Here is a 23,500-nt window from a genome sequence, read left to right on the forward strand (position 1 = left end):
TATAAATTGCGCCCCGACAAAATGGCGCCGTATCTTCGTGACATGTTACTAGAATCGCGAGATAAGGGCTCCCTTCCCCGTGATCAGCGTCTTGCGACCATTGTGGTGATTCATAAGGAAGGGAAGCCGGGAGACCGCTGTGCCTCTTATAGGCCGATATCACTCCTTAACGCAGAACCCAAGATTCTCGCTAAATTATTGGCCAACCGTGTAATAAAGGTGATTAGTGACTTGATTCATCCGGATCAATCCGGTTTCATCCCGCATCGGAGTACAGCCCTGAATCTGCGACATTTGCATGGTGTCCTCGCGAGGACTGTGTCATTGCGTGAGCCGGCCATCTTGGCTTCCTTGGATGCCACAATGGCTTTTGATACTGTGGAGTGGCCATATTTGTGGGCCGTACTTGCCAAGTTTGGTTTCGGTCCTGGCTTTATTAACTGGGTGAGACTCCTCTATGAGGACCCGTTGGCGCAGATTGTGGTGAACGGTCGGGTCTCTGAGCCTTTTGTTCTCGGGAGAGGTACGCGACAGGGTTGTCCATTGTCGCCGCTCCTGTTTGCCCTTGCTCTTGAGCCCCTTGCTGCCTGGATTAGATGGGAACCGTCGATGAGGGGTATTCAGTGGGCCCCAGACTTTGAAGATCGTATCTCGCTCTACGCAGACAATATACTGCTGTACCTAACGTTGCCCCGGAAATCGTTAATTGTTTTGTTTGATGTCCTCACCTCATTTGGTAGGAATTCTGGCCTAGTTATAAACTGGACTAAATCGTATTTGTACGCCCTCTCGGGAGATGTCCCCCTTTTGCCGCGCGGTTGTCCCATCCAGGTTGCACACACGGGTTTTAAGTATCTTGGGGTCTATGTATCGTTGAACCCGGTTGTCCGATACGAACGGAATTTGCTCCCACCGCTAAATCGGTTAAAGCTAGACGTGGTGGGCTGGCGCAAGCTGCCGCTTTCACAGCTCGGCCGTGTGGCGCTTTTTAAGATGATGTCATTACCACGCTTTCTGTATGCTCTTCAGAACACCTTTGATGTAATTCCGGCGAGCTATTTTCGGGCGGTGGAGGGTCTCCAGAGGAACTTGATCTGGGATGGGCGATCGCGTATCGCCCTCGCCAAGCTGACGCTTCCATGGTATGATGGTGGTATCGATCTCCCTGATATCAAACGATATTACTGGGCGTCTCAATTGGGGGCCATTAATCATGGCATGTATGGTCCCGAATTGAACTCCGTGTTTGCAATGGACATGTGGTTGTTACCGGGGGGCGATTACTATAGAGCGCTCTATTCGAGATTGGCTGGAGGGAAGCTCTCGGGGCCTACAAAGATTGCGGTACGGGTATGGAACTGTGCAAATAGTGCGAAGGGTTGGAAGGATCGACTGACCCGAGCGACCCCGCTTTTTGCTTCCGAGAAGCTGGGTAACTTGTGGAAAACGAAAGGATTTGAGAAATGGGATATGATTGGTGTTAGTAAGGTGAGTGACCTCTGAGTTAAGGGCAAGATTAAAACCTTTGAGGAATTGAAGGCTGACTTCCAACTGAGTGAAAGGGAATATTTTCGGTATGCTCAGGTCCGCCATGCCTTGCAGTCGGTTTTTCCTGAGGGTGTGGAGATTCCGGAGTCCTCTCCGCTAGAGGATAGAATACTGGACGGTCATGTGCCAGATAGTACTATCTCCTTGATCTACAAAAAACTGATTAACGATAGGACTGACCTGTTGGTGCAGCTCCGGGACGTATGGACCAGAGATGGCCTTGAATTGGATGATGAGGATTGGCAGTCTGCGGTCTCTTCTCCTAAGGAGGTTGCAATTTCGGCCCGTCTTCAGTTGGTGCAGCTTAAAATCCTACACAGAATTTATGTGACTGGCCCCCGTTTGGTTAGAATGGGTTATTCAGAGGATGGATTGTGCAAGCGTGGTTGTGGGCTGCTTGGGACGTTTCTGCATATAATTTGGGAGTGTCCTGAAATAGCTGCTTTTTGGACTGGGATACACAATAAGATGAAGGAAGCTACCGGCGTTGCCCTGCAGCCCGAGGCCAGACGTTGTCTCCTGAATGTTTGGGAACCAACTGACTATGATGTAACGCAGATGCAGTGGGCGACCCTGGGAAATATGGTAGCTAAGAGAGACATAGCACAGTTGTGGGGTTCCCAAAGGCCTCACACGGTTGAGGCATGGATGGAAAACATGGATTGGTGCATGTTTAGGGAGAAGACGGTCTATGTGGCACGGGGGCGACCCAGGAAATGGGGTAAGATCTGGGGTCATTGGAACATTTACCGTGGAGACATTTGCACTCCTCCTCTTGTGGATATTCCTGAAGTTCCACTTTCCCCCTGACCTGCCATTCCTTGTATTGTATCATGCATAATTTGTTTGGAGCTCGTCTCTCCCCTGCTTCCCTCCCCTAATATTGTTTGTATACCTTACTGTATTGCTTTTTCCCTCCTCACTCGGACAGATATCCTACTGTATCGTGTTTATTGCCTTGTCTGTTTATTTAATTTTCAATAAAAAGATTTTTTTTTAAAAAGGAGCATCTTGGATTGTTCCCTCCAGAGTAAGGCATTGAGAGGGAAAAATGTCTAAAATAGGGCAGAGGCCTCCATCCCATTTCGGCACCAGAAGTAGCAGGAATAGCAAGCAAGACCTACTTCTGGCATTGCCACCCTCTCAATGATTCCTCTGGCCAAAAGAGCTTGCATTTCCTGCAGCAAAAGGGACAGATGGTCTCTTGACACCCATTCTGGGGGCGGTCGGAAGGGCAGTGGCATTTTGAGAAGTAGTAATGCTTAACCCAGCCAGATGATCGGAAACACCCAATTGCCCAAGGTAATGACTTAGCACCCTGGTAGAAAGTGTTGTATCCTGCCTCCAACATGGTGGGTTTGTGTAGCTAAGGACATGCAAAAGAGGCTAGAGGTTGTTGCAGCTAAGGTGGCAAGCAACTAGGCTGCCCGCTGCCCCTGTTGTCCATGAGATCTGTGGGTACCACAGTCAAGGCCACAAAAGTGTAGATTGCTGTGCCAGTGGCTGCTGTGGGTGATGTTGAAAACCCCTACAATAGCAACAGAGGGGCGCAACTGCGGCTGCAGTTGGCGTGGCAGGACAGAAATGCCCAGGGAGCTTGCTGTGTCCCTGCTCTCCTTAAAGCAAAAACAAAAGTTGATGGACAGAATGCAGAACAATGTCATACATTCACCCCAGTACAGAGATCTGGGCCTAAATTCATCATTTTTTTGCACTCCACACCACCCCAGTTCAGACATGGCCATATGCAAATCAGCCTTGACCCTGTGCCTCATGGGAACAGTCCAGCCCGAACTGCCAAGCCATGTCCTTCCTGGACCGGAATCAAGCATCCTAGGACCGGTTTCTGGCTATCAGCCGTCTTCAGCCAGGATAGCTTGACTCCAGTGGTGTGGAGAGCATGGGACTCACGTCTGAGCATACCCATCCCACTCGGGGTGACAAATGCAAAAACAACTATGGATTTAGGCCCAGATCTCTGTACTGGGGTGAATGTATGACATTGTTCTGCATTCTGTCCATCAACTGTTGTTTTTGCATTTGTCACCCGAGTCCTAGGATGCTTGATTCCGGTCCAGGAAAGACATGGCTTGGCAGTTCGGGCTGGACTGTTCCCAAGAGGCACAGGGTCAAGGCTGATTTGCATATGGCCATGTATGAACTGGGGTGGTGTGGAGTGCAAAAACACGATGGATTTAGGCCCAGATCTCTGTACTGGGGTGAATGTATGACATTGTTCTGCATTCTGTCCATCAACTGTTGTTTTTGCATTTGTCACCCCGAGTGGGATGGGTATGCTCAGACGTGAGTCCCATGCTCTCCACGCCACTGGAGTCAAGCTATCCTGGCTGAAGACGGCTGATAGCCAGAAACCGGTCCTAGGATGCTTGATTCCGGTCCAGGAAAGACATGGCTTGGAAGTTCGGGCTGGACTGTTCCCATGAGGCACAGGGTCAAGGCTGATTTGCAAATGGCCATGTCTGAACTGGGGTGGTGTGGAGTGCAAAAAAACGATGGATTTAGGCCCAGATCTCTGTACTGGGGTGAATGTATGACATTGTTCTGCATTCTGTCCATCAACTGTTGTTTTTGCATTTGTCACCCCGAGTGGGATGGGTATGCTCATACGTGAGTCCCATGCTCTCCACGCCACTGGAGTCAAGCTATCCTGGCTGAAGACGGCTGATAGCCAGAAACCGGTCCTAGGATGCTTGATTTCGGTCCAGGAAAGACATGGCTTGGCAGTTCGGGCTGGACTGTTCCCATGAGGCACAGGGTCAAGGCTGATTTGCATATGGCCATGTCTGAACTGGGGTGGTGTGGAGTGCAAAAAAACAATGGATTTAGGCCCAGATCTCTGTACTGGGGTGAATGTATGACATTGTTCTGCATTCTGTCCATCAACTGTTGTTTTTGCATTTGTCACCCCGAGTGGGATGGGTATGCTCAGACGTAAGTCCCATGCTCTCCACACCACTGGAGTCAAGCTATCCTGGCTGAAGACGGCTAAAAGCCAGAAACCGGTCCTAGGATGCTTGATTCCGGTCCAGGAAAGACATGGCTTGGCAGTTCGGGCTGGAGTGTTCCCATGAGGCACAGGGTCAAGGCTGATTTGCATATGGCCATGTATGAACTTGGGTGGTGTGGAGTGCAAAAACACGATGGATTTAGGCCCAGATCTCTGTACTGGGGTGAATGTATGACATTGTTCTGCATTCTGTCCATCAACTGTTGTTTTTGCATTTGTCACCCCGAGTGGGATGGGTATGCTCAGACGTGAGTCCCATGCTCTCCACGCCACTGGAGTCAAGCTATCCTGGCTGAAGACGGCTGATAGCCAGAAACCGGTCCTAGGATGCTTGATTCCGGTCCAGGAAAGACATGGCTTGGCAGTTCGGGCTGGACTGTTCCCATGAGGCACAGGGTCAAGGCTGATTTGTATATGGCCATGTCTGAACTGGGGTGGTGTGGAGTGCAAAAAACAATGGATTTAGGCCCAGATCTCTGTACTGGGGTGAATGTATGACATTGTTCGGCCTTCTGTCCATCAACTGTTGTTTTTGCATTTGTCACCCCAAGTGGGATGGGTATGCTCAGACGTGAGTCCCATGCTCTCCACACCACTGGAGTCAAGCTATCCTGGCTGAAGACGGCTGATAGCCAGATACCGGTCCTAGGATGCTTGATTCCGGTCCAGGAAAGACATGGCTTGGCAGTTTGGGCTGGACTGTTCCCATGAGGCACAGGGTCAAGGCTGAGTGCAAATGGCCATGTCTGAACTGGGGTGGTGTGGAGTGCAAAAAAACGATGGATTTAGGCCCAGATCTCTGTACTGGAGTGAATGTATGACATTGTTCTGCATTCTGTCCATCAACTGTTGTTTTTGCATTTGTCACCACGAGTGGGATGGGTATGCTCAGACGTGAGTCCCATGCTCTCCACACCACTGGAGTCAAGCTATCCTGGCTGAAGACGGCCGATAGCCAGAAACCGGTCCTAGGATGCTTGATTCCGGTCCAGGAAAGACACAGCTTGGCAGTTCAGGCTGGACTGTTCCCATGAGGCACAGGGTCAAGGCTGATTTGCATATGGCCATGTCTGAACTGGGGTGGTGTGGAGTGCAAAAAAACGATGGATTTAGGCCCAGATCTCTGTACTGGGGTGAATGTATGACAATGTTCTGCATTCTGTCCATCAACTGTTGTTTTTGCCTGCTCTCCTTAAAGCACCCTAGAGCTGAGTCTGCCTAAAACTCAAACAGATGGGAGAAGTCAGGCAGCATGTCCATCTGATTAGCCTGAAATCTCCCAAAAATCCAGTGCACCCGATCCAAGCATGCCTGCGGAGGGCCACACTGGTGCCATAGGCTCTGCCTACAGAGTTAGTGGTCTCAAGATCACAACAGATAGTGAACTTTGGTGCCTCATGCCCATCCTGAATGAACAGAGAAAGGATGGCATGAGCCTCCTATGGGATGATTGGCCAAACCTGTGTGAGTCCCATAAGATGTCGGAATACAGCCCTAGAAGGCAACTGGAATTCACAGTCTTAAGTGCAAGACTCTTAGATGAGAAATCCCACTTCCCAAAGGACTCAATGCATTTGGATTCTCGATCACAAGTAGTTGGGTATGCAATTGGGTTCATCTTATTGGCTTGAGGCCAGGTTCCTCTGAGTGACCTGCACTACCAAGCTCTTGGGTGAAGGGTGCTGGGTCAATGGCCCCAGGTGCAGGACAATGACAATGGGCAATCTGGCCAGTTGACCATAGGGCCCAATCAGGACGTAGCCAAGATTCCCAAGAGAGTGTCCGTGAGTGCCTCATTAATGGGAAGTAAAGGCTTACAATTAGTCTGACCAGGTAGAAGCACCTCAGTCAAAACTTTAGTTTTCACTTCCTGGGTGGGGAGCCGTAGATCCAAAACTTCAGTAGCTCTGCATCATCATGGCAAATGAAGGACTCTACCAGGTGGTGGGGCCCAGAGGTCAAAGCAAGCCAATGTTTGGAGAAGAGTTCAGTCCACTGCATCTTGGTGCTCCTCAAACCAGGTGTCCTTATGGTAGGTGTGGCCAAAGTTATCTCTAGTATCATACATGCCATTATCCAATTCTGTCACAAAAAAGATAATTCATGAATGATGTCCCTGAGGCAAGGGCACTGTGTCAGTGTCAGAAGGATTCTGTGGAGGGATCAGTGGCGTCAAGCAGTGGCGGTTTCTCCGCTATGTGGAGAAGCGTCACCCCACTGCTTTTGAGCAGTGTAAAGGGAAGGAAATATAAAATGATAATAACTTTAAGTTATTATCATTTTATGTTTCCTTTGCACGGGGCTGTCCTGCTCACAAAGCAGGGCAGGGGAGGAGTGGTTTGACCTCTCGGGCCACCCGAACCAGTCATGCGCATTTTCCCCATTCTCAAAGCAGACTGCATTACAGCCTGCATAGAGAAAAAGCTCAGGCCTGCATTCCTTGGTTGAGCATCGAACCTGGACGCTCAAAACCAATCACAACACTGCATTGCAGCGTTGTGATTGGTCAGGGGAGTCTGGGTGCTTACCAATCACAACGTTTCATTGCAGTGTTATGATTGGTCAGGGGAGCCTGGCTGTTCCTCCTGGCTCCCTGTCCCAACTGAGGAGAGCAGGAGCAAGGAGCAGAGAAGCGGGACCCGGCGGCAAGGTAGGTGTATAATTTTATTTCCCAAAATAATGGAACCCTTGAGTAACACAACATTGAAACAGGTAAGTCTGTTGTTTTAAGTTATGCTGTACAAATTCTTTTTGTAGCCCTGATGAAGTTCCTTTGGTATAACAACAATTAATGAAACACGTGTTGGCTACAGGATTGGATACAATTAAAAGAACAAAGGAAACAAGAACTTTTTTGTACTTACCTGTTTGAATGTTGTTGCTCAGGGGTTCTATTATTTTTAATCAAATTAAGGGCTCTGTCCTTAACTTTTCTCGAGGGTGCTAAGTGGTCACCCTTTACCTTTGGAGCACCATTAAGTAGTTCTTTTCTTAATTACGAGGGGTTAGAGGGGTTTGCGCATAAGATAGCCCACTGACACCCTTTAATGGTTTAATATTTATTTATATTTTTTTGCTTTACACTGCGTAAGCTAGCGCCCCCTCATACCTGCCCAGCGCCCTTCCCCCGCAAGTCATGCCGGCCACCACTGGCATCAAGTGCGCCCTCACTTGAGGTCAGCACAGCGCCATCTCAGAGCTTGACAGCACAATGGTTGGCCATCATTGCCTGGTGCTAGTGCAGTCAGCATCGACATTGGTGGATTCCCCTAAGTCGTGGGGCTTGGGGGTGGTTCGGTCCAGACCCAGAGCAGATCCAGTGGGTGCAACTGATGCAGTGGGATGTCCCAATGGTGGAAGTCCAAATGGGAAGCCTATTTGCTCCTTGGGGCTCTTAGATGCGTCAGAGGGAGCAAGTGTTGCGCTGATATTGAGTAACAAAGCATTCTGAAACTCCTGGATTTGTTGAGGAGTGTCCTAGGGAAATCAGGCTGCTAGAGTGAGGTAGTATCTGGATCCAGCTCTGCAGAACGACTTCAGGAGTTGGCCCGGGATGCACAATAATGCCCTCATGCCCTTTCAAGAGACTGAATGTGGAGGGATGGGACCAGGTCCTGCCAGCGGCGTAGCTAGGGGGGGGGGATTTGGCGGTGGGGGCGGACCCCCCCAGGCGGCACTATTTAGGGGGCGGTGGCCGCGCGGCAGTGGTGGCCCGTTGCGATGGCCTTTATAATGTATTTGGGGACACTCACTGACACTACTGTCAGTCATTACAGTAGTGTCAGTGTCCCCAAATAAATGATAAAGGCCGCCGCAACGGGCCAGCAGTGCCACGCAGCGCGCGTCACCATTTTCCTAAGTGCGAACGCACGGTTGGTCGCAACTGCTGCCTGCAGCGCACACACCACGTGGTGGTGTGGTCGTGCGTGCGCCGCAGGGGAAAGTCTAATGAGCTCTCTCAGCTCAGGGTCCAGGATCCAGCCGCGACGTATGTACTGCGTTTGTGGTTCCGGCCCGACCCAGCTAATACAATCAATGAGAGGATTTTAAAAAGTGTTTTTATTGCATTCTCTCCACCTGCCCTTAAATGTATCTCGGTATGCTGTGCAGATCCACGATGACGTCGCCTTGGAGCACAGCAGACTGGTTTCAACCGTACTCAGACAAAGGTCACGAAAGGTTGCATAGAAAGATGAGGTCGCAGTAAATCATTTCACTGAACAATTTTTTTCTCGGAAGCGACATTCTTGGATAGTACCGTTCTAAAATGTACGACGAGAGAAAAAACAGCTGAGCACACAAAATCTTACCTGGGGAGAATTGATAAGTGACACGCATCTACCGGAAAATGTCGATCAGATACCACAAAGAGTAAATTGCCAGGTGAATTATGGCTTGTCAAATGTATACATGTATGCAGTAGATATATTTCTTTTTGACTGTGTGATCGTCATGCTTGAGTTTGAGAATTAAAATGAGGCTCAAAGGATTGCAATACTGTGCCTGGGAATATTACCTGCCATTTCCAAAATGCCTTTGAAACTATTGAATATAAGTTGTTTTTCTAAACAATGTTCAAATTTTAATATGCAAGGGTTGTTTATTTGTATAGTAAACACCACTCAGGGTAATTGTTCTATCGTGTTTAAAGTGCTGAGTTTCGGGATGTAAAAATCTCCCTGGATGGCTCTCGAGAGCAGTCTGACATGAGTTTCCCATATCAAGACTACAGATTTTAGGTGCCGACAACAGACAGCTTCCGCTGACTGGTGGCCACACAAATGGTTTTACAATGTACGTAGAGTGGACTTTGTATCATGCCCTTGTTCATGTTTGGGGAGCTGTCTTTCTCAGTTGTCTGCTCTTGATGCAATGGCTTTCATCCCTATTTATGTATTTTGTCCTAGGGCATTTTGGTCTCACAGTTTGCTGATTGGATGTGTTGTTTATCCTCCCAGTGCTCACTCAAGGGATTGTTTAAAAAAAATTAATTTTCTTTAGTATTGGGCGCGCTATGAGAGTGCATATTTATCTTTGCACACTCCACTTCTCCTTTTTACAGCGCGCCACTCACTCTTGGGTTTCTACAAACCTCTCCTCCTGATGCTTACTACCTCACCCCTTCCTGCTCCCCTTCTGGCTGTCCAGGATTCCTTTTTAAATATTATTATTTATTTAGTTATGAGGGCTGGAAGCTGTTTTGGTGGGACCCCTGTGTAATTTTTTCAACAGCAAGCTTACTTTTATTTTCTATTTTTCACTGGTTTCATTTACTATTCCAACATGGCCATATGTAATGTAATGTAATGTAAGTAAGCTTTTATAGAGCGCAGCTATCACTCCAAGAAGCATCTTGGCGCTGTAGCCCGTAACCTAGGATGGAAATAGGCCGGAAAAACTACTCACACATCAGTCCCATCTTCGCCTGTATCCTTATGTTTATACCAGAGTCATACATGCTGTATCCGGGAGGTTGAAGATCCAAGTCTTCAGGGCCTTTCTAAATTGGTTCTCAAAGGGGATTTGTCGCAATTTGGGTGGAAGCTTATTCCAAGCCCTGGCACCCAGTACTCCGAGAGATTTTCCTCCCTTCGTATATAACCTGAACTTGGAGATCAGCAGCAGGTTCATGTTAGAGGACCTGAGGTTACGAGACGGTACATAACGTCTGAACCGGGTTAGGAAATACTTGGGTCCTTGCTGGTGGTAAGCTCTGAAAGTGATGACCAAGATTTTGAACAGTACACGTTTGTGGATAGGCAGCCAGTGCAAGGTCCTAAGCGCAGCCGAGGCAGATGACCTCCTTGGCCAGTTCAGGACCAGACGGGCGGCAGCGTTCTGGACCATCTGTAGCCTATGCAGGACTGATCTATTTAATCCTGCATATAGGCTGTTACAGTAGTCCAGACGAGATGTTATGAGTGCTACCGCCACCGTCTTCCTGGCTGCCAGTCGAAGAAAATCAAAGAATTTTCGGAGTCCTCTGATGATACTGAAACAAGACCCTGCCACAGCCCGTGCTTGTTGCTTAAATGATAATGCTTCATCAAACCTAATCCCCAGGTTGCGGGCCGTATCGATAGTGTTTGGGGGGATCTCCGCATCTAGCGGCCACCACAATCTGGGGGAAAAAGGGTTTTGGGGCCCGAACGGTAGAATTTCGGTTTTTCCAGTGTTACATTTGAGATGATTTTTCCTCATCCACGCGAAGGTGGCGGCAAGGCAATCTCTAAGATTTTCCTCTGCCTTCACCGTTTCGCCATCTAGTACAAGGAAAGTGCTGAGTATCATCAGCATACGATATAGTGCTGATGTGGAAAGATGTAATCAGCTCGATCAGGGGGGTCATGTACAAATTGAACAGTTCAGGGCTCAGACTTGAGCCCTGAGGCACCCCTGTTGGCATTGCTTTTTCTTCAGAGCAATACTCTCCCAGCACCGTGACTTGCCGCCTATGGCTGAGGAAATTCTTTAGCCAATCAAGCACAGTCCCTGCTACCCCTGATGTTGCTAGGCGGTTGATCAGTACGGAGTGTGACACCGTATCGAAGGCCGTCGATAGATCAAGTAGAATAAGGACAGCCTTCTTCCCTTGATCCATGGCAGTCCTCAAAGTCTCTACAGTATACAGAAGGGCAGATTCCGTAGAGTGCGACGCCCTAAACCCAGATTGATTAGATTAATGCTAGAATGTTAAATTTGAATGGCCGTACGCTTTATGACCCATGTTTGTGCCCCTGTCATGCTGTGCACAATAGGAAACTCACGCATGCGTTGTGACTTGTGTATGTATCATGATGTGTGACAGCCATCTTGGAATGATTTCCCTTTTATAGAAAACGCATTCCAAGTTTGCTCACCAAGGGTGAGCCTACCTATTCATGTATAGATTCACATAGTGGTGCAAAGAAGCATTTGCTTAGCCAATACTTGTTGATTTTTTTGGCCTCAGTGCACAGGACAGCCTCACAAGAATGCTGATGACTCAATGTTACACGCAAAGTAACCCAAAACTGAGTCTGTGGCCTGGACGTGCACACTTTGTGCATTCTTCTTTACTAGCAATGGCTACAGTAATTCCCCTGGGTGTGGAGAGCTGACAGTTGTAGTAGCAAATGCCTTTTTATGACAAGAAAAGCAGGCACACTGAAGCAAAAGACCGAATTTTTTTGTGGCATTCTGAGTTTTATTCGGTCTTCAAATATAAGAATGTGCTCTTGACAAAAACAGAGGATATCAATCCATTACTTCATCATTGGCAATTCATTGGAACACAAGACTCTAAAGAGAAAACCAGAGAGCATGTTTTTAATTATCAAGCTGTTTGCTTTGCAATTAACGTTTCCAGCAGGAGGTTATGTGCATATGATGAAAAGAAGGAGACTGGCTTGCCTTCGTTTTCTAGCATGCTGGTTTGTTAAAACCATATGGGCGTGTCGATTAGGTAACAGCTACTAGCACAATGTGGGGCAGCAACGTGTGCTTTGTTGCGTTACTGGACATGCGATCCAACATGTAACGTTCGAAGAACAAAGGTTTGGTTGTTTTTAAAATGTATTTTAGCCATAGAAATTAAAAATGTGCAAGGCTACCTTGGGCTCCCCACTTGAAAGAATTAAAAGGTTAGTTCTGCTGATCGCAAACTCTGGGGTTCGCTAATGGTCCAGATCTCAAAGCGTAAGACCTGCAAAACACTTTCATCCAATATTAATAATTAGATCTGGTGTAAGTCAAAACCTTTTGACTTCACTAAAATGAATGTATCACATACTTACTTAAGCTACTGGTTAACTTCACTTTGAGTGACTGCATTTTTCTCTTTCACAATGAGCACATCCACACATAACATAGTTCTCTTCAGTGCTAGTGTTTTTATTCTTACTTTATAATCACTTCAGTGCTGCATTTGTTTTTAGAGCCTGATGTGATTGCAGGGCGCTTTTAATGTAAGAAAGGCACAGTCCGGTCTCATCAGTTCCGTTATCCTGCCAATGGTGCTGAAAATAGATGTTGGAGTGCGTTTTGTTTATCTGACTTCAGCTACTTCACAGATAATAGATTGTGTAGATTTCTGTATTAAGTTAATAGATTACACCTTGCTCATAGATAGATCGATAGTTAGATAGATAGATATATTGCGTTTACTCGTTGTTTTCTTTCCTGCAATTGAAAAGCTTTCTATTAACTAATAAATACAGAAGCTAAAATGAAGCCAGTTAATTGGGGGGACCATTATATTTGGCCATTTAATGTCAGCTGTAGATGATAGATCCCCGAACAGTGTCATGTATGTGCATGTTTGCATTGTGCTGAGGGGATTACCAGGTATTCGTTCACGCAGCTCTCTGATGGATGTCACATGCGGTTTTCTGAGTCCCCAGATAGATCCTGCAGTCTGTGTTTTCTCCTTTGGAATGCCGGTCACCAGTGTATTCAACTGTGTAGCCTTGGACCGTGTCATGTATGTGCATGTAACTTGCATGATCGAGGTAACTATTAGCGGCGATACTATGTGTCTCTCGGATCTCTTTCAAGTGCTCTCTGTCCTTTGTCCCAGCTACCCCCCCAGGGGCAATTTGAGGGATAGCCCTGGACGCCACAGACTCTAGCAATGCCTCTGGAACCCGCATGGTGTTCTTTTGATTCTTCTTAGATTAACACAAAGACTTGAACCTCAATGATGGCCTGTCATGCGAACGGCTTTGGGAGCGAGACAAGGATCTTCCCAGTGACTTCAACTGACATGGGGTGTTTTGATGATTGGTGATGAAGAGCTTTGTCTAGCGCTCCCGAATAGCTTTCAGGTGCATTAAGGCAGTCGCTGCAGGTCTTAAAGCTGCGGTCCCATGCCAGAAACCACAGGGAAGCCAAGTATGGATCAGTCACAAATATTTGTTTGTGACATTCTCCACAAGTCTTAAACCTTGTAGACATAGGAGGGTATGTAGCCCTTTGCAGACTAGAACATATTTAGGGTAAAATTTCAAAATACTTGCAAAGGACAGTCTCAAAGAGACTAAGGGTAGCTTTGGGCCTGCTTCTTTTAGCGTGGAGATAACGGAACTGATGACACCTACACAGAATGGTGCATGTCACTTCCGGTGAGGAACGTCAACATGCTATCGTGGCCATCTGCCATCACGCAGGGGTACTACTTAACACCTTCAATGCTACAGCAATTCATCCCGGATGCTGATCTCCCTTGAATCCCATTGTTCATGACGAGCTCAGCACTAGGAACTAATATAAATAGGAAAAAACCCAATTTCTTTCTGGATTCATGGAAATGTTTGTGCAAAGGGTTTCATAGTTAGAATCGGTCTTGTTTTGTACCTTAGGTATCCAGTGGAAGACAGTAGGGATTATTTTGAGTTTACTGTACCTGAAGTGAGGTTCTTGAAGTGAGTCTATAAACATTTGAAGAAGCTGAGGTTTTGATTTTGAACCTTTAAAATTAATGATTAGATTTTTGTTTTGCTTTTTAGAAGACTTTTTGTAGAAGTATGGCAACTAGCAAGCAAAGGTACCAGTGACGATTACAAATAGTTTCCATTAGTGATGATAATAATCTTTTTAGTTGGCTTACGGTTGTGTTTGACTTCACTGGTTGGCTATTATTTACCTGCTGATGAGAGTATAGCGTTTACCAGTACATACGGTAGAGAGGAAGACACAAACGTAGCACATAAAGATGAGTTTCAAGCAACTTTAATGAATGAGATTTATCAATTGTTAAGTTTGTATGTTTCTTCTAACTCTTGTGTCAGAGGGGAAGACACAGATTCCTCTGCCCCGTTCTCTATCATGCAACATTCTTCTTAATGTATTCCATGGCGAAGAATACCTAGCACCTTATCTTACAGATTACAATACTTCATGTGCAGTTTCCTGAAACTGAAGATCTTGAGTCTAATTCTATTTCTAATAATGTGAGAATGATTCTGTAACCTAATTCAAAATCTGAAATTTCAGGAACTACTGTCACAATAGATTTTATTAACTGGAGTATTAAAAAAAGGAAAGCATAATAACACTGTTTAAATTAAAGAACAATTACATTTATCTGTTGACCATCTCAATACAATAATTTCATTAGTACTTCATTTTCACTTTGCCAGTTTGTAACTTTACGTACTACTTAACATTACTTTTAAAACTCACTGTTGCGAGTTTAAATGTTATTGACGTAGTACAGTCAAACAATTTCATATTTCAATAGTCACTTTCCATTCATATCAAGTGCAATAATTGGTTTCTTTGATGTTGTAGAGCCAACATTTGTTTTCTGTAATTCTTCTTGGTGTTTAGTCAATACTTCCTCCAATATGACATCATTATTTTCTGTACCATCCAATAAAATTGATAACCTGATTTCCGCTTTGACTTCATCAATTTCTTTCTTTAACAGCTTTTTCTACTGCTTGATCAATTAACATTTCTGTCAAGTCTCTAGAGGTTTGGTATAGTTATTGTTCCCTTTGATTCCTAAATCGAGAGTCCAATTTAATAAAGAGCTCTCTCAAACCTTTCTTCACCATTTTTAGGTGTCTATCATCATTAATCTTCCGAATAGTGATACTGAATAAATCAGTGGCCAATTCCTCTCTTTTTCTAACATAAGTAGACATTGCAATGCCTCCACCCTACTAAACTGGTAAAAAAATGCCCAAACCAGGGGGTGTTTGGGGAATAATGTACCTGCTGCACTAGCTGCTAAGATTGCCAGAGTATTAATGAGGAGCTAATTCATGCAATGATGATGCAAAATTGTCTTGCACAGAATATTATTCTTGTGAATGTGGCCATAGTCCGTCATGTGTTGAGGGACCGCCAGTGCTGTACTTTCATACCACATAAAAGCAAGCTTATTAATTGAATTTGTAACAATACTAAGGTTCTCAGGTAACACTGGTTGTGGGACTAAGTGTGAGGTTTAGTGAAACCGGAAAGAGTTTTGCAAATGTTTGTGAATGTTTTGATAGCATTGGTGAAAGTGGCGTTTGGAAAATCCTAACTCTTCAAATTACTGTTCTGTTTTGTAGATGTTGTCTCATTTTTTTGCTTAACATTCTTGACACAATTTGTTTCAAAAGGAGTTTACAATTGTGGGTATGGAAAAAAGGTGCTAGCTATGTCTACAGATAAAGAAGAAGAGGAAACGCCGAACTGGAGAATATTAAGGCTAGTGCCCATAATGATATCAAGATTTTGGAAGAATCAAGACGCAAGAAGCTGAAGAAGACAGAGACTGCGTGTGATAAATTGAGAAATTGTGATGATTGATTAATCATCGGGGGGATTTGATAAAGATGTTTTCATGTTTTCCAATTAACAAATACTGGTTTCCTAATGATCTGAATGCTTTACACTGAAAAAAAGACACTTCACTTTACCAAATCATATTTTCCTGTGCACAGCAAAACTATGCCCAAACTAGGGATGTCTCCATCTTTAATGCAACATGGCTGCATGTTGTGTTTTAAGGCCTTTCCTGTATGCTCACTGAGGGTTTATTAACCCCTTCGCTGCTAGGTTCCCCTCCCTTCCCATGCTCAGCCTTTTTTAGGCAATTTGTGATAGTTTGTGCTTAGGCCCCCATAACGTTTTGTACACATAAGGTATCTATGCCAAATGTGTGTCCTTTTTTTAACCCTGGGCGGTGAACTCTGCTCTGCTTGCGGAGTTTTCCGCACTTTGCGCTACGCGGAGCTTGCGGAGTTCGGAAAACATCAAGTTGGTGAGCGAGAGTGAGGAAAATCCATCTCCCAGCGAGAATTTCCCTGGTTCGTGATCGTCAACGTCAAGTTGGCGAGCACAAGAGCGAAAAATCAACCTTCCTCCGACATTTCTCAACGCAGGCAGTCGGATTTCTCATTGAGAATGATTGCGTATGCTCGCGACCGCTCGCATTGAGAAATCATCCGTTTGCCTTGAGAAAGCTGCTGCTTGTTAAAAAATCTACTCAAGCGGCAGAAAGGAAGCAGCGACCGCTTGCGCTGTGCATGGTGCCATTCGTGATGATTGCACAGAGCGGACAAACACCCAGCACTGAAAATCAACGCGAACAGCATTTATCTAACGCACTCCGCCGCTTGCGAGCTCTGCATAGCGAGGCAGAGGTTTTTTTGCACTTTGCGGAGTTCTGCGCAGTGGAACTCCCGGTACTCCGACCAGGCTTACCTTTTTTACCGATATCCTGGGGATTCTAAAAGCACTCAGACTTTGTGGAGTCCCCTGTAGGAGACCGAGGAATTTGTCAAAATACATTTAAATTTGGGAGGGTTTTAGGAAAAATGGGAAAAAAGTGCTACAGAAGAAAACATCTGTTTTTTTCCTTACAAATGGCAACAATTAAAGGTGGTTGCTGGGCTTAAAGCACCATCTTAGAAACTTTCAGGAACAAGCAGACTTTTGTCAAAAAAACAAATTTTTCTAACAGTTTTCACATTTTATTGGGACAGAGCCTATTTTTCCTATTTTGTGCGCTTGCAACATACTTTAAGTGATAGAAATGGGTGAAAAACCAATGGTGAAAGATATACATTTCTGAAAAGTAGACACAATTCTGTATTCAGGAAGTGGTCATTGTGTAGATCCTTCAAGGTTTTCCTATAGAAAGTAAGACCTTTGTGCCTATGTTTTCACCTGTAACTTCTTCTATGGCAGATATACTGTTACGTCCGCTGGACCCTTCTGGTTGCGGGGATTTATTGGGCTTGTAGGTTCACCAAGTACCTGAGGTACCCAGAGGAAATAACTGGATCCAACCAAACTTGTACATTTCTGAAAACTAGATACCTAATCCAGATAGAGTTACTTGTATGGCTCTCACCAGGCTCTGTTACCCAGAATTCCTTGCAAACCTCACAAATTGTCTAAAAAACACATTTTCCTCACATTTCTGTGATGGAAAGTTCTGGAATCTGCGGGGAGCCACAAACTTACATTTCCCCAGCATTCCTTCAAGACTCCAGATAAAAATGATACCTCCCTTGTGTGGGTAAGCCTAGTGCCTGCGACAGGAAACGACTCAAAACACATTGTGGAGACATCAAAATTATCTATCACAAAATGACCTGGTTTAGCAAGGGGGTAACCTGCGTTTTTGGCCACAGGCTCGGCGGCCATCTAGGAAAACCTACCAAACCCAGACATTTCTGAAAGCTAAACAAAGGGGGAGTCCAGAGAGGTATGGCTTGCATGGATCACCTAATGTTTTCTTACCCAAAATCCCCTGCAAACTTCAAATTTAGCTTTCAAAGAAATTGCAATTTCCTAAAAATCTTCTGCGTGGAATACCACCGGTGGCACAAATTTCCTACCACCTTGATTTGCCCTTGGTCTTCCGAGCAAAATGATACCTCACTTGTGTGGTTGGGCCAACTGCATAAGGGAATAGCCAAAAACATGTAGAGATTGAGAGAGTATCACAGTGTGTTGATAAGCGCAATTTTCTTTATTCGTTTTTAGGCTGACTCTGCTTTGGGCACCCACACAAATGAGTTATCATTTTTATGTGGGAGACGGCAGGGCGTTGTTTAAAGTGTTGTGCTCTGCGTGTTTTAATTTAAAGCAACACTTAACAATTGCCCCCTGACGCCAGATTGATTGCCTCATGAGGCGTAACTAAAGTCAGATTTGATTTGGAGAAGAGCTCTGTGCTAAGTTTAACATGTAACAATAGACTTTTAATTGAAGGTTGGCCAGTAAGATTGAGTCACGACGAGAAGGGCCTCACTGCCGTACGCTAAAGTTAGCAGAATTATTGCTGCCATTACATTCAAGAGGGATCAAGTGTTGGGCCTTTTAGTTTCTTGCACAGGGAATTGCTAGTTTGTGATGGCTCGCTGTTGTTGATTGACAGTTGTCTTGTAGTCCAACAGCATCCCTAGGTACTTGTATTATTTTACTGTTTCTAGGAAGTGTGTACGGAGATGCCAAGTTCCGTTTTTCTTAATTGCCTTGCTGTCCATCATCACCTATGGGTCTATTCATTCAATAGGACTGCCATTGATTTGTTTGTAATTAGAGTTGTACTGTCGCATCTGATGACATTCGGTTAACAGGAGTTTAATTAATATTCATTTAGAGGATCATGTTGGGATGGTGCTATGTACTGTAGTGTTTAATTCTGTATTATGATTGGTTGAGTCTCGCTACATTTAGGTTATTTTATACTGACTGTGATTTTTGCTGTACATTGTATTATTAAAGGAGCTCAAATTGTAACTGAGCCCGTCAGGTTTGCCATGACTCTTGGAGAGCAGACACTTGTCCGTCTGTCTTTTGCTTAGGACACAGAACATCTTCTCTGAGACTTGACTTTATGTTATACTTCCTGCTGCATTTGACTGTGCCTAATGGTAATTCCCTATATATGATTTATTGTACATATTGATTAATCATTATTTTTGCCTTCTGTAGCGCACTTTAAATTTTATTAAACCGTCATGGTTTCTAACTTGTACATGTCTCAAGATTGATTATTTAACTGGTTATGCTGCTTGTTTATTTGAGAATGTTGACTTTGTTAGGGGCCATTATCTCATATGTTTTTGAGGCTAACACCACCCAATCCTGTGGCGCTTTATCTCATATTTTATCAAATTATCAAAGATAGCAGCAACAATGGCAAGCCTGAGTCTACCACACATAACCTGTGTGGATGCATCTCTACTGCATCTCAGTGGATAGGGATTCACTGGCTAGATCTTAATACAGGTAGGGTCAAAATAACCAGATCTGGGGTAAGGGCCTCCATTGCCCAAGTACGGGCCCATGCCTGCTCCAGCTACAGTGCTTAAAGACCATAGTTTCTCCTGGATAATCATCCGATACAAATTCTGCTGGAGAACAGTCACCACAAGTGTTTTCTTCTGTCAACCGACATTTTTAAAGCTACTAGTCTGCCTTCAAAGATTCCTCCAGGTCTCTGCTCAGACTGTGGCTCTGTCTTCAGGGATTGACCTTCTAAATTAGTTCCAGCAAATTTAAAAGGCTACAGTTATACCTTCTTTCTGGGCTGAGCAGACAAGATCAATCTTCACATTCTTGACAGCATCTGTACACTTCTCTGAGCTAAAAAAGTATGAAAGCTCTGCAGAGCTCAGTCAGTTAAGGTTTTGCTACTTTATTTTACGGTGTCACAACTATGGGCCTACATTAGGGTTTGGCAAACAGTAAACTCTGTCACATACTTGTCAAAATACACTGTCCACCAAACGCTCGGTCTCCCGCCTAATTTAAAGATGGGCAGGCCTTAAGCTTTCCTTCGACGGAGCTCCTGTTAGGCCTGTCAATAGAAAATTTCCTCCGACAGCATGACTGAGTAGAAGCCGTCAGAGAAAGGAAATTACGTTTCCAATCCTATTTAGGGTTGGTGGTGTAGTATCTTCTTTTTCCTGTGCGGCTTTGCCAGGACAAACCTCCTGCTTGAGAGGTTTTTTGGGGGAAAAATAAAAAAAGATTACGAAGTTTGGTGAATGGTCATCAAAACCGATGGCGGCCGTCCAAATAATTTTTTGGAATACTGAAAGGAACTGCTGTGACCGTGGTTCCTTTCAATGTACATAGATAATCACTGGGCAGGCGATAATCTCTAAATTTGACAGACAGCAGACAGTCAGGATGGTGGAGGTTATGTCCTTTGCCGTTCTTCAAACTATAAATCAGGCCCTGTGTTTCTTCCTGCTGGTTAAGGTTTTCCAGAAAAGGAGTCCTCTCCAAATTCAGAAAAGGTAGTTATTCCTTGACAACGCACCTAGCTATTCTTCTCTCAAATAGAGAGATTTCGCCTCATCTGACATAAGCGGCTAAAATTATTCATGTTATTCATAAATCCAATATAAAACAAATGAAATACAAATACATTCAGAAAGCAATCTTGCCATACCAACAAGACAATCACTTTCTGTTTTTATCCTTTATAGTTATTAGCGTTCTACTTTATTAACATCTTCTTCGTGATCTTCAAAGGCGTTGCAGAGGTAATTTGTGTTTTCGACATAAAACAGGGCCTTGAGATTTTAAGATGCACATTCTTTTGGTAGATTACATTTTGAACATTCCAAAAGTCAGTGTTGGCTGTATATTCTAATACTGCACTGCTCTGCACTGTGTTGACATACTTCTAGGAAACATTAAGAATGCTGAAGTTAAAAGAAACAAAAAGATATTTCATATTTAAAGCAGCTCTGACTTTGTTGAAGGTTGTGTGGTCCTGGATATACCATATAAATATTCAACATGAATAAAGAACAGGGCCTCATAGGATCTGGCCCTTGAGTAGAGTCACTATCATTTCATTTAAGTATGCAAAAAAGCTTGAGGCTTCACTATTCATATTGGAAAAGGTTAAGTTACAAAACGACTTTGCAATTTTTAGCAGCTGTTAACTTTGTTTTTTCGAAAATAAATGTAGGGAACTAATGAAAATCAAACTCTAGCTAACACACCAATTGCATGGTTCATATTCCATTTTGTTTGTGAGGTTTGCTACCAAAGTTTTGTATCATATCAACAAACTCATATTTTCATGTCCCAGTAAAATGAGGTTTGAATGTATATTCACAGGCAAGACCACAGCTGTCTCAAAACTATTAACATTTAATTTCAGCAAAATTGTACACATTCACCTAGCTGTGGTAGCAGAATCACACACAATGTTTTAATATTTGCTCCAGGACACGTAGTGTCAGTGTGAAGCTCCCTTTTAAAGAGTTATACGAAATTTTCGAAATGTATTTTCTTGCAAATGTTTACTTTTAATTTAATTTTGTGGTGACCGTGTACAACTGTATTGAATATATGAAATCATTTGTTCAGAACCCTATTGAAGTATGCTCTTTTTGGATGTGTTAGGAGCCCTTCCTTACTGAGCTTAAAAGTTATACCCATGCCGGATTGCTCTCCCTTTATATACTCTGTATTTTACTGGCCTGAACTTCACTGAGTTCTTTGATCGATTCTATACTCTAACTGAGCTTTGCGCTCTGGTTTATTGAATAATTGATTTTGACTATATCACTTGATTTCTGTAAGACTTAAAATCTGAAAATAAACCTTTATTGCAGTAGCCTCCCGTCTGTCATTCTTGTACGCCCAAATTGGTTCTACATATCTAAATTGAAATTAGGTTTTGTTTTACAGAGAAAGCATGGCATGGCTTGGCAGTTCGGGCTGGACTGTTCCCATGAGGCACAGGGTCAGACTGATTTGCATATGGCCATGTCTGAACTGGGGTGGCATAGTGGGCTAAAGAACGGTGATGGATTAAACCCAGATCAGTTGACTGGGGGTGAGTGCTTGTATTGTCAACGCTCCGCCATTATTTCCTTTGGTTTTTCTTTGTTCGCCATAAGTTGGCAGGGTATGCTCAGACGTGAGTCCCTTGCCTACTTTGCCACTGGATTCAAGCAAGCCGGGCTGAAGAAGGCTGAATTGCCAGAAACCGGTCCTCGGTAGCTTGTTTCCGGTCCAGGGAAGGCATGGCTTGGCAGTTCGGGCTGGACTGTTCCCATGAGGCACAGGGTCAGACTGATTTGCATATGGCCATGTCTGAACTGGGGTGGCAGAGTGGGCTAAAGAACGGTGATGGATTAAACCCAGATCAGTTGACTGGGGGTGAGTGCTTGTATTGTCAACGCTCCGTCCATCATTTCCTTTGGTTTTTCTTTGTTCGCCATAAGTTGGCAGGGTATGCTCAGACGTGAGTCCCTTGCTCACTTTGCCACTGGATTCAAGCAAGCAGGGCTGAAGAAGGCTGAAATGCCAGAAACCGGTCGTCGGTAGCTTGTTTCCGGTCCAGGGAAGGCATGGCTTGGCAGTTCGGGCTGGACTGTTCCCATGAGGCACAGGGTCAGACTGATTTGCATATGGCCATGTCTGAACTGGGGTGGCAGAGTGGGCTAAAGAACGGTGATGGATTAAACCCAGATCAGTTGACTGGGAGTGAGTGAGTGTATTGTCAACGCTCCGTCCATCATTTCCTTTGGTTTTTCTTTGTTTTACAGAGAGACAGGTCCACTAAGGAGCACCAAAATCCATTCAGGGATTAGCACTGCTCCTGCCCATCAATCGCGCAAGAGAACTAGGTGGAGTGCGACGTCAAAGCAGAGGAATAAAAGCCATACCCCGAAATGCATCAAAGTTATGTTTTGCGAGTCCTTAATAGCGAATTTTAAGGATTCGCTATTAAAGACTCGCAAAATGGGATGCATCCAGGAATCGCAGTATTATTTGCGATTTCTACTGATTCCTTATTTGCGATTCGCTAATTGCTAATCGCAAATAAGGAATGGCTTTCCCCTTCATTCCTATGGGCCTAAAGGCCCATAGGAATGAATGGGAAGTCATTCCTTATTTGCGATTCGCATTAGCGAATCGCAAATGTGCCGCAATTTCAAGGGTGCCAGGGTGTCCAAAGGACACCCTGTTGCACCCCTGAAATGGTAATGTTCACTCGTGTTGCGCACACACATGTCCCAAGGACATGTGTGTGTGTAACATACAACTTAGAAAAATGCACTAAAAGTTTTTGCTATTTACCACGTAGTATGACTTCGCGGTTAAATAGCGGCCCCATATTGCGAATTCGCTATCTTGGAATGGTTCATGCATTGCATTTAAGGAATCACAAATTGTGATTCCTTAAATGCAATCGCAATTTGAGAACTCGCAATTATTTGCGAATTCTTAAATTGTGATTGCCTGAACCCTTGATGCATCTCAAATGCCATTTTTGCGGGCGTAAACGGCCAAATTTTGCGATTCACACCGTTTGCGCTCGCAAAAATGCTTGATGCATCTACCTGATAGATACATATCTTGGATTTCTGTGTACTCAAAGAAGATTAAGTTCTCATTTTCATGTAATAACGTATTTTCTGTACTTTCAGACAATGCAAATTCATATATACATTTTAC

At 44.5% G+C, this 23,500-nt stretch overlaps 1 protein-coding gene across 4 annotated transcripts in view; it reads left to right on the forward strand.

The window, feature by feature from the left end:
* Positions 1 to 19,041, forward strand: part of LOC144763893 (uncharacterized) — a 261,943-nt gene extending 242,902 nt beyond the window's left edge. For all 4 annotated transcript variants that reach the window (XM_078649908.1, XM_078649912.1, XM_078649907.1 and 1 more), the window contains one exon: positions 15,670 to 19,041. In XM_078649908.1, the coding sequence (XP_078506034.1) occupies positions 15,670 to 15,812 (143 nt within the window). In that variant the 3' untranslated portion in view covers positions 15,813 to 19,041. The remainder of the gene's footprint in view (positions 1 to 15,669) is intronic.
* Positions 19,042 to 23,500: the final 4,459 nt, after the last annotated feature.

Source organism: Lissotriton helveticus, chromosome 6 (genome assembly GCF_964261635.1).
Source record: "Lissotriton helveticus chromosome 6, aLisHel1.1, whole genome shotgun sequence".
NCBI lineage: Eukaryota > Metazoa > Chordata > Amphibia > Caudata > Salamandridae > Lissotriton > Lissotriton helveticus.